Source organism: Cryptomeria japonica, chromosome 5, assembly GCF_030272615.1.
Source record: "Cryptomeria japonica chromosome 5, Sugi_1.0, whole genome shotgun sequence".
Classification (NCBI taxonomy): Eukaryota; Viridiplantae; Streptophyta; class Pinopsida; order Cupressales; family Cupressaceae; genus Cryptomeria; species Cryptomeria japonica.
In genome coordinates this window covers 921,410,384-921,425,494 of record NC_081409.1, presented here as the reverse complement: position 1 = coordinate 921,425,494, position 15,111 = coordinate 921,410,384, and the positions used below count along the sequence as shown (strand labels likewise).

The 15,111-nt window shown below is 36.4% G+C and overlaps 1 protein-coding gene across 5 annotated transcripts in view; it reads right to left on the bottom strand.

Annotated features, from left to right (window-relative positions):
• LOC131066247 (uncharacterized) overlaps positions 1-15,111 on the bottom strand; it is a 226,552-nt gene that overhangs the window by 149,642 nt on the left and 61,799 nt on the right. For 4 of the 5 annotated variants that reach the window (XM_058000963.2, XM_058000964.2, XM_058000961.2 and 1 more), the window contains exons 3-7: positions 8,711-8,804; positions 8,425-8,533; positions 8,228-8,266; positions 6,685-6,768; positions 6,528-6,589 (exon numbers count right to left, since the gene is read on the bottom strand). In XM_058000963.2, the coding sequence (XP_057856946.1) occupies positions 6,528-6,589; positions 6,685-6,768; positions 8,228-8,266; positions 8,425-8,533; positions 8,711-8,804 (388 nt within the window). The remainder of the gene's footprint in view (positions 1-6,527; positions 6,590-6,684; positions 6,769-8,227; positions 8,267-8,424; positions 8,534-8,710; positions 8,805-15,111) is intronic. The other variant, XM_058000966.2, reaches the window with a different exon arrangement.

Genomic DNA, 15,111 nt, shown 5'->3' with positions numbered 1-15,111 from the left:
CCATCGCCAAAGGAAAGACGAAGATCACATTGAGAAAACAATGTTCATCACAAAACAGACACGAAAAAAAAAAACTCTGTGAAAACAAGCCCGTGAAAAAACCCGTCAGGTAAAACACAAAGATCGTGAATTCTTCTCACGACACGAGAGAAATATGGAACGCGGAAGGATCAAGAAAAGTGCGGCCACCAAAGATTAGATAAAGTTCATTGATTGGAATGCGGAGGGATCGTGAATTCTTCTCATGACCTAGTACACTGTCGCAGCAAAAAGCAATGAAAAATGGCCCGAATAAAGAAACGCAAGCCGAAAAAACCAAAGAAACAAATCGAAGTTGCGACCTTCAACAGAAAAACCCTCAATCTTTGCAAAGAACCCCCACAAAAAATTCAACCAACACAGACAAAAAAAACATGCAAAAAAATCTAGAAAACAAACACTCGAATTATAGAACCCTCACATGCAAATTGCAGGACTAAACTCAACCTCCCAAAATCTTGGGCCCCCCATGAGCAAGTCAGACCCAGACCAACTCTGAGATCATGTTCGAATAATTCGACGTTGTATTAACAAAGGAGACGAAGGCTCCTTAAATAGATTTACAAAGACGATGTTTCTAAAAGAAATAATCATGAACCAAAGACAAAAAAGTAAACTTCCTAAAGCAACTAAGATGACCATTAAAGAAACATTACATTATTTTAATATTATTGACTGTTTGCGGGATGCAAGGTCAACAAGTATGTAGTGGAAGTTTAGAGGTTAATAGGACATAGTGGAAGTTTAAGGGTCTTGAGGATATATCCCTAATGGGGTCAAAATTTCACAAGGGAGGTCCTGCTGGAAAAAGGAAGGGAGAAGGATATGGCAAAGATTCATGGATTTATAGCATACATCCTAAATAGGCTGGAAATTCTGCAAAAGGTAAATTTGGTTGAATTTAAAAGCAAGAAGGAATAAGGCAGAAGTTTGAAGGATTATAGGATATGTCCTAGATAAGCTTGAAGTTCTGCAAAACCTAAATATCTTGAAAGTGGAAAAATTCCACAAAGCGATAACTTTATCAATTTTAGCCCAATTTCCTTTAAACTTCAAATGGAGATACCCAATTGAGCATTCCACAAGATGGTAACCTGAGTAACTCGCATGCTAAGACAATTATTTGGCTTTTCAACTTGGGTAATTAGGCAAGAATGGGGGTATGAAAGCATACAAAACCTAACACAACTCTAGAGAATGCTAGGGCCAAAGAAGAGTTCAAGTTGGAGGTCATACAGCTATTAAAACACTATAAAAAACACCATGTGCTAAAGGCCAAGTGATGCAAGGGCATTCTAGGCCTCCCAACAATTTTTCATCATCTAAAAATATTTCCTTTCAATTTGTTTTGTTTCTAATTTAGTAGCTTTTCTTCCAATCATACTAATATGTCTGTATTGGATTTTGTTGACATTGTCTTCCAAGGACACTTAGAATAGGAAACAATGATCATTTGTGCTGTACTATAAATTGATCAAAAGGCCTTGTGGTTTTGTCTAGAACATGAGCGATTCACCACAAGCATGTCTATGTGTCCATTTGATTTTATATAATCATTTGACTTTGTGGCACACTAAATTGGCCAATAGAGGTATGTGAGATGTGCATGAAGACTTACAACTTTGCACCAAAGGATAATCATTTGAGAGGCCTTAATATTCCCATGGAAAATCCCATTTAGCACCACATTAAATTTGAAATGGTATTTTTCAATTTAACCCAAACTAGAACCTTTTACATCAAGTATTTCCTATATAAGAAGGATTAAATGATTTGTAGAGGAACAACAAAGGGCAAGGTGAGATTCAAAGACCAAAAAGTGTCCAAACAAGCTCAGAGTATAGCAAGGAAAGTGAGATCAATGCTAATATTGGTGACCACACTCATTGTTGATGTGCTTTTTAGGACACTTCAAACACAAAATAAAATACCATGTATTCTATCCTCTCTTGAACAAAGAAACCTCATATGCTAAATGATATGATCAAATGAGAAAAATCCAAGGTTTACAATGCGAACAATTGACTTCATATTCTGGATAGACTCAGTGATTTGATGTGATAATGCTGGTAATCACAAAGAGACTTATGCTTATGAGAACGACTGGAATGTGGAACTTACTAATTTACTTGGAAAATAAAAGGCAAAAGGAAAGGGTTAAGAAATCTAATCTAATCCTAAGAACAATGACGATAAAGGATGATGCTTTGATAGATGGATTCCATAATCAAGGCTTTCCTCACCATGCGAAAACAATTACACAAAACTAATGCAATCTCTAAAGGATAATGAAGGATTTTCATATAATGAACATTCATTCAAACACCCAATACTAGCACAGTCCAAGTGAATATCCACAATCGAACTTGTGCTCAATGAGGTTAAGACTAACCATGCACTACAACTTACAATCAGCAAACTACAAATGGTATGAACCAAGATTCCATCACATATCATTACATTTCTCCATTATAATCAATGAACTTTATCTAAACTTTGAGAAGTAACAAGAAACCATGCAACATGTAGAAACAACACATAGAGATACACCATGCTTCAATGAAAATCATGTATTAACTTCAACAAGTCTTGGCAACAATTTCGAGTTTCCTCCTACTCTACTGCTAACTATCAACTATCCACTACTAAACTATTAAACTTTTACAAATGAGAAGTTTGAGCCTTACATAGAGGTCTCATTACAATTCAATAGCTCAGAGTGATTCAAGATCAATGATCAAGATTACATAATAAAACCCTAATTAGGGTTAGATAAAACTAACCTCAGTTAACCAAAGAGAAAATTACAATATTTAGGACACATGTCCTTCCCTTTAATGCGAGCCAATAAGAAATAAAGTTAGGCATGTTAAACAATCTCCAATGTAGTACCATGTGCCACTTGCTCCTTCACTAGATGAGTCAAGTTCAACGTACTTGGACATGTCAAGGTGGCACCTCCTGATTAGTCGATGACGTGCCACATCAGCTTACACCTTGTTGGGGCAATATCTCTTGACACTCAACATTTCCAAGCCCAGTGTAATGATGATGGGACACATTCCCAAATTGCATTATCTTTAGATAATCAAGTCTTCTAACTTTGATTAACTCTTTTGAAGCTATCTGACTTGATCACATTCACTCTTCCATCTTCACACTTGGGAATCCTCCTTGTGATGCATTTCATCTTGAATATCCTACCTCCTCCTAACAATCCTTAGTCTTAAAATGTGAAACACATATGATTGAACTCCCTATAGTAGTTGTGAAATCCCTTGTTGTATCTTTATTCTCTCAAGTTAGAACCTTGATTCCTTGATTTCCTTGACGTAAGGCAATCTCCATGTTTTATTGGCTTTGCATAGTTAGAACATTTCCTCATTTCATTGCTATGGCTTGAACATCTTGACGTTGTAAGGCAACCTCCACGTGGTGATTGTAACCTTGAAGCTATGATTCTTGAATCCTTCATGTGGTGATTGCATCCTCAAGTTTATGATGTTCTTCTCCATGTTACGATTGCTTCATTTGATTTCTCTTAGCTATGATTTCTTCATGTTGCAATGCTGGCCTTTTCCTATATGTTCATCTTCTCACATATGTGGATGTGATCTCTCATTGATGATGAATCTCCTTTCACTAGCCATTGTTGCTTGTTCATCTACTATGCCTCCTTGAATGTTGATTCTAGCCACATTTCCTTGACTTGGGCGGAATTGCAAGGATATAGTGGATCAGCGCCCTCCTTGGGCGGGATTTCATGTAGGATGTGCAATTCCCTTGAGTGTGATTACATGCAAGATCAAAAGGCAGGATTGCTAGGGTGGTCTGCAATTGCGCCCATGTTTGAGGCTTTGAAGTTTTCCTGATTTCCCGTAGGTCTTGCCTTCTTTGATGTCTTGATATCTTCTTCGTTTTTTTTCCCATGTTGCTGATTTACATTCCTTTGCTCCTGGTGAAGCCCTCTCTCCATGTTACACCCATATATTCTTGAATGTGTTGATCTCTCCTATCCTTCAATTCTTTCTTCAAAACGTGACAAGAACACACTTTGAATTAGGAGGATTAAATAAACCTCAACCTTACACCTCCTTAATTCTGAACAAAGAAAGAAAACAACATTTTACTAATCACACCTTGAAACCCCTTCAAGTCTAGAAATGATATTCTAAGTCTGGGAATGTTGATGCTCTAGGTCTGGTTATTGCCCAGATTTCACTTTGATGCAACCCTTGCCTTGATCTGCTGACGAATTCATTCAAGTCTGCACCCTGAGCTATGTGCCCAGGTCTGCTCCTCTGCTCCTGAATCGTAGGTCTGCCTCATGTTCATTAGGCTTTAAATTGATTGATTGTTGAAGTGAATGTCTTGATCTTGCCTTTATATGCCTCCTTTCTTTTTTGAATTCACAACCTCCTATTAGGCCAACTTGGTCATATTTTCATTGGAAATCAAATAAAGGGCACCCTCTTAAGTCGGCTAGGTCTGATTTTGTCCTTGATTTAGCCCTTAAATTGCATATTTCTTCATACAAAAGGACTGACTTAGAGCTTTACCCAGCTAGAGCGGGTTTCAAGGGGGTGAATGCACGAAATAAAGCACATATATGGGCCTCTTGTGCACAATTTAAAGCGGTGACTTCATACTTCCCTGAGTCGGCCAAGTCTGATATCCAAATTGATTTGTTTTTATTTCATTTTATGACCACATTGGCCAGCAGAAAAAATCTGTTGCTTTGGCACATATAAATGAATGTTAATTGGCGCCAAAGACACAATTTTTCATCAAAAAACATGCTTGCTCTGCTCTGCATGTGCGAACTAGGGTCTGGGTTTAGGTTTTATGTCTGAGATATATGTTTGCAGGTCAGATTTTTTGGTGTTTCATGTCTGAGTTCCCAAGTTGCTGGTCTGAATTTTGAACATTAGATCTGAATTTAAGATTTTAAGGTCTGACTAGATCTGAGTTTGATATTCCACTTCTGAGTTTCTACAATGGATTTGGAGATTCTAAAAACTTTATAGTTGGGTTCTTGACATGAAGACTTTGTTTGAGTACAACCAAGTTCCTGAAGCAAATAAGGTTCCCTTTGCAAAATTAAAGCACTTTGGTGTAACTAAGATCTTGGTTAATGAACAACAAGATGCTCAAATCCTATCGACACATGGGATTAACTTGTCATAGTTTCAAAAAACACATTCTATCCTTCCAACTATGACTAGGATCTACATATCAAATGGCTTCATCTACAACAAGGATGTCAAATGTCTATGTAAGATTACATCTACCAGTTTAACCAATTAAGAAATAGAGCACAAGCATGCTCAAGATAGATTGAGGAAAGCAAGATCTGCCCAAGGATTCCTATGTTGGTGGCTTCACACATGAGAAATGAGAAGTGCTTGAATTGTGTTGTGATATTGACTAAAATTTATTCATGTTGAATGACCTTGTGGCGAAAACTGTGGATGCAATTCTGATTATTGAACATATGTAAAAATAAATTAAAATCTGTCATGAGATTGTGCTGATGTTTGAGTATCTTGCCCATAGATTGTAAGGAAGCATGTTGAGGCTGCATGGTTGGGCAGTTCTTAATTGGACCCTCCATACATGACTGCATCACCAAGGCAGCCATTTCCCTTGGAAAATGCATTCATGTGGCTTAGTGATTGAAGGCCATTGATAATATTCAAAAGGCAGCTGCTGAGTTCAGGCAGCAGCTCAAGGGTATACATTTGGCTAACAAATAATGATGCTATGTACAATGTCCTGCAATAAACCTCTCCCTCTACAATAACATTTAAACACTATTATAATTAAACGTTACGCCTTATAACTTTTTCAAACAATGTTCATGTTGAAATATGTCTTGTTAACAAAAAATGAACTCATTAAATAAAGTTCAAACACATGAGTACTAAAATATAGATATGTTTTTATTAATTTATTAAAAAGAAGCCTTATATGGTTTATCGTTTAAATATAGAGGATATAATGGGAATTAGATTTAAAGAAGATGGCGTGTGTGTGTGTGTGTGTGGACATATATGATTTTTATATGTTTTTTCATGGACAAACCCAAAACCCCAATTTTATTTTATTTTTGTCATATCTACATACAGAATCCCTGCACCCAAACCAGCAACTTAGAATTACTCTAACAACCATGATAGAGACAATGACACATAACGGAGAGTGGCAACTAAGGAATCTCAAGATTCCTTCCAAATGGAGTACCCTTTTCTATGTGGACACAACTTTACAATATTATAAGTTTTAAACAATTGTGACAACATTAGCACTAGGGCTTGCAAGGTATACAACACCTAGTCCTTATATTTCTAAAATTTGGACAGCATCTCCCTAGAGAATGTAACTGTTTCTAGTATGGACATTCTATAGCCATGCCTATTGATTTAATAAAACCGTTAAAAACTAAGAAATGGAAAACAATAAGAGATCCTTGAAGGTACATACATTACCTGTTTTGGAGCTCGTTCAGTTTATCAGACATGGCCTTTTCTTTCTCATGAGCCCTCTCAACCTGTTCAAAAAGCACACAACAGCCATAAATTCAAAAACTAAGAAAGAGATAAGATTGTAATATATACAAGTCAAAGAGATTTTACAGAATGCAACCTCCATTAGAGCACGATCCCTGTCAGAAAATGCAGCGGCTACTCGACTTTGAAAGAATTTAATTTGCTTCTCTGCCTCAGAATTCTGGCAAGAAACTAAAAGATGAGCTTCCCAGACCTTAAATCAATTGAAAAACCTACAATCAAAAAAATTCTGGACATGTACCAAATAAATAAGTGGGAATTATATGTGCATTTCTTGTGATATCAGAATTTATGGAACATAAATGTGCTCTAAGAAACTTATTACAAAGTACTTCATGCAAGGAAATACCATCAATAAAAATGATATTAATAGTACTGACAGTCCAGATGTGTTTTGCAGAGCCCTATGTCTGATTCTCTTTAACAATGAGTCATTCTACTTTATAAATATGATTCATGGCTTCCAAGAATCAATCTCTATAGGAAAGCATAGTTTCCCAATAGTCAATTGCTAAAGATTAGGATGGATGGAATTGTGTGAATGTCTCAAACAAATATAATTTGGCAAAATGGCAAAGGACAGCCAGGCATTTAGCCAAATTCAATTTCATGTGTTCAGGCAGGTTGGTGACAAAAGGTCTCAACATATAATGTGTTTAAACTGTCTTCTTTTAATGTTATGGTGTATAGGTAAACTAAGGTAGCATACACCCACGCCACATAGCTAGAGTTCACTTCAACTACCCCTAGTTTAATACACTTCACGCAACAGTTTAACAAAAGAAATATAAACAGGTATCTAAGTTTTCTATGAGGCAACTAGACTGCATGATTGTGGGTTTCAATAAAGCCAGAAGCAATTTGAAAGGAAAGAAATGCCCCTCATGACACAGGCTATTAGCTAAATGATACCTGATATATAAGCAGCATTTGCTCTGTTTGATTTAAAATAATACTTGCTGAATTGTTCTGCAGGACATCTCTAAACCTAATTTACTGGAGTGAATAATTTCTAAGACAATGGAAATGATGCTTACTTCTCAGAATGTGCAAAGATGATGACATTTGCTTTCAAAACAGTTCAAATACTACTCTTTGTTTGTGAAGCAAAATGATGCAGTCTCTCAAATGCATCAATCATTGTAGTTGGAATAGTAAGAATTTGAAAATATGCATCAAATTTTATATTTCTTCAATTTTTAAGGTGTCTTTAGGTGGTGGTTAGTTTTCTGGGAACGTGGTTGGCATTTGAATGAATTAGGTTACCATGATCTCAATCTACTGAAGCCACCTAATGTCAACATGCATTGTAATCTACTGAAGACACTATGGTAAATGCTCTCTATTGTCGAACAACTGCAAAACCTAGGTTAGTCTATAGGAAAAGTGAATTATGTAATTAAAATAAAGAAATTGAATTGCCACTTCCATTTCTAGATTATTAAAGTGCATTCCTCTCCTGGGAATATTATCAGTTAAGGACAACCGTGCATGATAAAGTAGAAAGTTAGAAACAGATAGTAGCCACAGCTTTATATATTTCAAATCAAAGGGATGTTTGTGTTAATGAAAATTCAACTGAATACATGGAAATGTCAATTCCCTGCCAATGAAATTACCTTCTCGAGCTCTGATTTATATAAATCTGCAAATTGGCTCTGTAAAAACCAATTGCAAAAATATGAGACGGGTGAGTAGAAAGCATCAACAAAAGGAAGGTCCATAATTGGACTTAATCTATCGAAAATATTCAGATATGACAAAAAGCAGTAGATTTGCTTTATTTGGTAAAAAAAACAAAGAGAATACATCTTACTTTAATGCGATAAACTTCTGAAAGCTCCTCTTGAAGAGTGTGATTATCTCGTGTGCACGCAACTAGCTTCTGCTTCAATGTTTCAATCTCCTGCTCCAAACCTGCAGTCCTGGTAGAGCTTTTTAATTTGACTTGATGTACAAAATGTTTTTCAAGCCCTATTTCTATAATGAACATTGAAAGTCAACATCTACTCAAACTCAACACAAGGTTCTAATTGTTGCTAAATAAGTCTGCAAATTTAAGCTTCTGCAGTCAAAGCTTGCGCAGCAGTAAAAGTACAAACCTCTGGGCCTGAATCCTCGTTATAATACCTATGTAGCCAGTTCCTGCTTGTTGCATACACAACTGTTCAATATCTTTGCGCAACTCTTCACGTTCTGTGAAAAAATATTTCCAGGAAAAACAAACCTCAGTTTCATCCTAGATTCCTATGTACATGAGACGCATTAGGCAACACAACTGTTTGTTCTCAATCAAATGCAACACCCCTTGTAATGTTTCTGTTTTGCTTCATGTAATATAAGATGCACGATTTAAGGAAAAAACATCAACCAATAAAAATTAAGATGAAGATTCATTGATTAAAGAATAGCATGTTAGCTTTTGCTGACTAGTATGATCCAAAAGAGCATATTTATGTTTTAGTGTTGAGCTTAGGTTATATTATAACCTAATTTTGTGTATGTGTGTAGGTTATTACGTAAAGTTAATTGTTCTATGTAATTGTTAATTAATAAGTTAACTGGTCAGTTGCTGGTAGGTACTCAAGTGGTTGGTGCATGGGAAAAAGGAAAAAGGCTTATATAAGCCTATTTATTTTGCAATGTATTTCATCCAGCCATGTTTGATGAAACAATAATATAGACTGTTCAATTTAAGCTGTTGTTATGTCTCCTTTAATTGGACCTTAGAATTTAATTAAATAATTAACATTTAAGTTGTCAAAAAATAAATAAATTTAATGACAACTTATTCTAATTATTTAATAAGGTCATTAAAGTGACAATTTAGATCAATGGAAAATTAAAAGAGAGTCACTTTATTATTCCCTTTCGCCTAAGTTTAAAAAAGAAGAATTTGAAAAGTTTTCCAAAAGCTTCTCAAGGGGGTTGTAAAAAGGCAAACGGGGACTCATTTGAGTACGTTGGGTTTTATTATTTTCTCTTGGAGAGCTTGAGAACTTTTGACTTTTGATTCAGCAAGCCCTCCTAGCTTTGAGAGGATTAGACGAAAACCCAATTAATCATTCTAGGAATATTCATTACAGGATTTACTCAAATTGATATTAATGGAGAGCTCACCAAACATATCTTTCTGCTAAGTTCCATTAGACAAAGTTGTCCTATTGCCCCGGCCCTCTTTGTGCTTGTTGATGCTCTCCACTATGTTGTAATAACCAGTCTAGTCAATTCTCTTGTTTGTGATATTTGGCTCCCCAATGATGAACAGTTGCTAAGTGTTCAATTTGCGGATGATACTGTCTTGTTTGTTGAAATGTGGAGAACTTTGATAATGTGATGAAGAGGTTGGATACTTTTTGTATAGCTTTAGGAACGAAAATCTCAAGTAGTAAATCTACTATCCTCAATTGGAATCATGAACCTCCTAATTGGATTGTGGGTAAGAATTGGCAACAGGCAGGTCCAAATAAAGCGATCAGTTATCTCAATATCCCTTTTGTTGTTTCCCCATTGTTCAAAAATATGTGGGACTAGTTGTATCTAAAAATTCAAAAGAAACGTGAAAAATGGAAGACCCATCTTTTATCTCTTGCAAGGAAGTTTAAAGTTGTGCAGAAAGTTATTGCTTCTAACTTTGATTATTTCTCCTGTATTTGGTTCTTTGCTAATTGTCATTTTAATAAGCTACAGAAGGTTTTGAAGGATTTCATGTGAAAAGATGGGAAAGGTAATAAGAAGAGGCATGTTGTAAAATGGCACGGTGTTGCTTGCCTAAATGTTTAGGAGGGTTGGGGCTTAATGATTTAAGGTTTCAAGGTATTCCTTCAGCAGTTAAATCGATTATAAAATCTTGTGATAGCTCTAAACCCTGGAAAGTTCTAATTAGAAACAATCTAGCTCTCTCTAAACCCAAGAAAGGTAAAACTTGGCAGTCTCTTCTATTATGAAAATTAATGACACAAAGAACGATTACCAATATATTCTATATTTACAAAGGACCTAAAGTCTCCTTAAATAAGAATTACAAACAATTTATCTGATACGGATAAGAGCAACAACTAAGAAAACAAGTGACAACTAAAAGAATAAAGATTATTCCTAAAAGTCTATCCTAACAACTTAATTGTTCATTACAGACTATTATTAAAATATTACTAAATACTCTCCTTTAATGGTCAATCTACTAACTACACCAAGTTTATCTCAAAATTTTACAATTTTAAAATCATGAAATTTTCAGTCCATATTGATTATTAATTGATATTTTCTAGATTTGACCATAAAAAATTTTATTACCAACATTTTGGATCAAACTCCATGATCCATCATTCTCTCCTCTTATTGTATTGCTTACACTAATGATGGATCGTGGAGTTTGATCAAAAACATTGGCAGTAAAACAAAACTACAAAACAAGACTCATGGACTTGGTAAGAATGTTTGCAGTCTAGTTCTCAGTTGGACAATACTGCAACATCACCGATCCATCTTCTACAAGTTGTTTATGAAATGACAATGAAGCTCCACATGTTTGGTACGCTCACAGAAGACTAGATTCTTGGCAAGTTTTAGCACCCCTCAATTGTCACAAAACAAGGGTGAAGGCCCTGCTAAAGAAATGTGCATGTCCAAAAGCATCCTCTGAATCCATACCACCTCACATGCTGCTTTGATTGTTCCTCGATACTCTGCATCTATCGAGGAGAGAGCTACTGCCTACTGCTTCTTACTAGTTCATGTGACTGTGCCCATACCAAAATTAAAAGGATATTTAAAAGTGGATTTCTTGACATCAACAAAACAAGGGCCAATCTGAATTTGTGAACCAAAACAGCCAAGGATCTTTCGTTTTGCCATATAGAATGCCAAAGTCGAGCACTCCTTTCACATATCTCAACACTCTCTTCACTACAACCCAATGTTTTTCCTTAGGTGTTGTCATGAATCTAGAAACTTAACCCACAACATAGCTCAAATCAGATCTAGTAATTGTAAGATAGAGTTGCCTACTAGTTGCCTAAATGCTGACTCGATGACCACCTTTGAGTCTATTTTGGCTGAAAGCTTCAACCCTTTCTCCATAGGTATAGACAAGATTTTGCAATTCATCATTCCGATCTTTTCTAGCAAACTCTTAAATAAAGATACCACCACACGTTTGCCAAAACTTTCACACCTAGACAATAATGTAGAGGCTAAGTCTATCATGACAAAAGTTGTACTCAAATTACATTTGATTTTTTCAAACAAATGCACCTCATGACCTATAATGATGATATCATCTACGTAAATGACCAATAGAATGATATCATTACCAACATTTTCAACGTATAAATTTGGATCTAAAGAACTTCTTTGGAATCCCTATTGAACCAAATACATGTCAATCTCTATTGCCAAGGCCTAGGTGCCTTCTTCAAGCCATAAAGAGCCTTTGTTAGTATGCATACCTAATGCTCCTTTCTTGCAACCTGAAAACCCTAAGGTTGAGTCATGTACACTTCTTCCGCCAAGTCACCCTTGAGGAAAGCGCTCTTAACATCCATTTGATTGACTTTTTGGCCAAATTGTGTTGCCATAGCCAAAACTAGATAGATGGTGCTCATATTTGTTGTAGGAGCAAAGGTCCCCTCATAATCAATACCATCTCTCTGTGAGAACCCTTTAGCCAACAACTATGGTTTGTACTTGTCAAGTGTACTATCAAATTTGACTTGAATTTGTAAAACTATTTGCAACCAATGGATTTCTTCCCTAGCAAAAGATCTAGAATCCAAGTCTTATTTTGCGTAAGACTCGAATGTTCGATTTCCATGGCCTTTTCCCATTCAAGTTTACCTTTTCTTCCTCAAACACCTGAGGCTCGTAAACTTCCTGAATGTTAACTGTGTTTTTTCTCTTGCCCCTAGATGATTTCCCCTCGATCTTTTCATCATCCCAAACATCAAAAATCAGCAGTACAAGGAAAGATCTTCTTTTGGGATGTTCCTAGGCCAAAGGCGGAAGAAGGCAACTTCAGTGCCCCAATGAGCAATGATCCTCTTTCAAGATTCATAGGAATGATTGAAAGTCAGCTTGCTATGAAGGGTAGACTGCACTTAGAGAAAATATTGCTACAGTAATGGTGTAGAATTCACAATGCACCCCACTCTGAATTCACTTACGTCCTATGCCAAGAAGTTATCAATGGAATCAGATGTCAATTCGGATTGTCAATCCTATCTTGGGACGAGTATATCAGGGATACAGATTGGAATGCATACCTTGCAAAAGTTGATTGTACATTAGTACAAGAATAATGCATTGCTACATCACCTAGCAATGAAGGAATCCAGTTGCAAGTCAATGACACAAGTCCACATGATGATCAATGTATTGCAGTGGATAGCTCTCCATACCTTACACCTAAAGAGGAGTACGCTACAACTTCATCCCAAGAAGAAGAATCACAAGAAGGTAGTGTAAGTGAACTAGTTGAAACAAAAGCAATGACAAGCGATGATCAACATATCAGTTTGGCAGTCAAGGAAGAAAATGATTCACATCTATTGCAAGAGGTAGAGTTCCTTGATGAATTATCATTCATGCTACGAAAGGGGATCCTTGACAATGAAATGCAAGAAGTCTCAAGTAGCATCCTTGAAAGAGAAAACAATCATATGGAGATGTTGAATGTAGAACTACAAGTTATCACAAGTGAGCCCAAGGATGAACGACAATTCAAGGGGGCACTAAAAGACCTCATGCAGGAAGCACAAGAGGAGTCATTGCCAACACTATTCCAAGACAAGCAAGTCGTTGCAAGTGGCATGATTCATCATCAACTTCGACCTCCCAAAGCATTACTGGAAGAGTGGCCAATTGATATCATGGTTCAGCTTGATGGTCAATGTGTTATAGTGAGTGATAGCTTTGTATCAAAGAAAGTGGAAGAGGCAATGGAAGATGTTCAAGCCAGCAAGATGATGTTAAGTGAAGAACGATGCTTGGAAACATCAACGCATGAAATTTTACAAAACATGGATACTAGTGAAGATCACCAAGAGATTGAAAAAGAAAACATAATAGGAGACATAAGTAACTTGGAGGATCATCACGATCTACTATCACTCGACACTTCACCACTCCAAGAACAAGGAAATAGTTTTTACCACCAATACAAGAGGAAATTGTCCTTGGTGAGCATTTATCCTTGCCACAAGAAGAAGATTTAAATGAGGAGCTTCAAGTTGTCCTGAAGGAAGACATATAAAGCATTATTGAAGTAATGGAGCTAGAAAATGAACAATCCAAAGGGGCACTATCACTTGATATTATATATCAAAAAGCACTAGAAGAAATTTTTGAAGATTAATCACTTAGGGAGACTCATTTTCGAAGATATGCTTATGGAGCATCACAAGGATGCATGGTTTATGCAAGATATTGAACCTATTGTCACCATGGAAGTAAGGGATGAGGAGCAATTCGAGGTTGCACTACTTCCATTCCTAAGAATTCAAGAACCCGCACATGAACATTTACATGTCAAAGATGCGAGTGGAATGATCCATCACCAATAGCGACCTCCTAAAGCGGCTAACAGTTCCCTTTTCGATGATGCAACAACGGATGGCGAGCAAGCATTTCCATTCAAACAAGAGTCTCCATTTGAGCACAAATTGTGTCAGGCTGTATCTTTCCTTAATCCTAGCATTGAAAGTTATGATGATGTTGACTATGGGGGTTATGGGAAAACAACTTGCATTTGGATTGACCATGGACCCAATGAGTTGCCTCAATTGCTCATCTTGCGTGAGGTTTTGATTGAGCATGACAGTTGCATTGTGAGAACCTGCCTCTCCGAGTATAAAGATGAATTTGCCCGATTGCGAACCATCACCGTTGCCATGATCCTGCTGCATATCCTGAGAAATTTTGCTGTCATGTATATATTTTTCTTCTTTGAGTTGTGTCCACTCTAGGAGTCTTGTATATAGCTTAGAGTAGGTTTTCTTTCTACATGCTTTAGTTTAGTCGTTTTGGTTGAGCCAAGTAGCTAGTTTGCCTTGGGTTATTTGACTCAAGATTCTTTGGTGGCTTCCTTTAGTCTTAGTTTGTTTTGAGTCAATCGTTTTGCGGAGTTTAGGTATCCTAAGTGGGAAACTTCAATTTTGCAAGACAGGTGTTTGTGTTGTTTTCTCACATGCTGGCAAGATTTTGGATCTTATGTTTAATCAATTTCCTAGATATCTATTCATGAAGTGCTTTTGAATCCGAGGTTGTTCCTCTCTGGCTCAATCATTTGGTTAGACTTAGGACTAATACTTGACTTGGAAGGAAATCACATATTGTACCTTGATACTGACATCTTTCAATTACTATATTTTTACACGCTTAATCAAATTGCTCTAAGTCATTGTGGTTTCTTAAGTGAAGTCGTGGCTAGTGAAGAATCTTAAATCCGGCTTCAACGCCACTGTAATTCTCAAACCCAAGTGAGCTTCATTGCTTACGAGCCAAA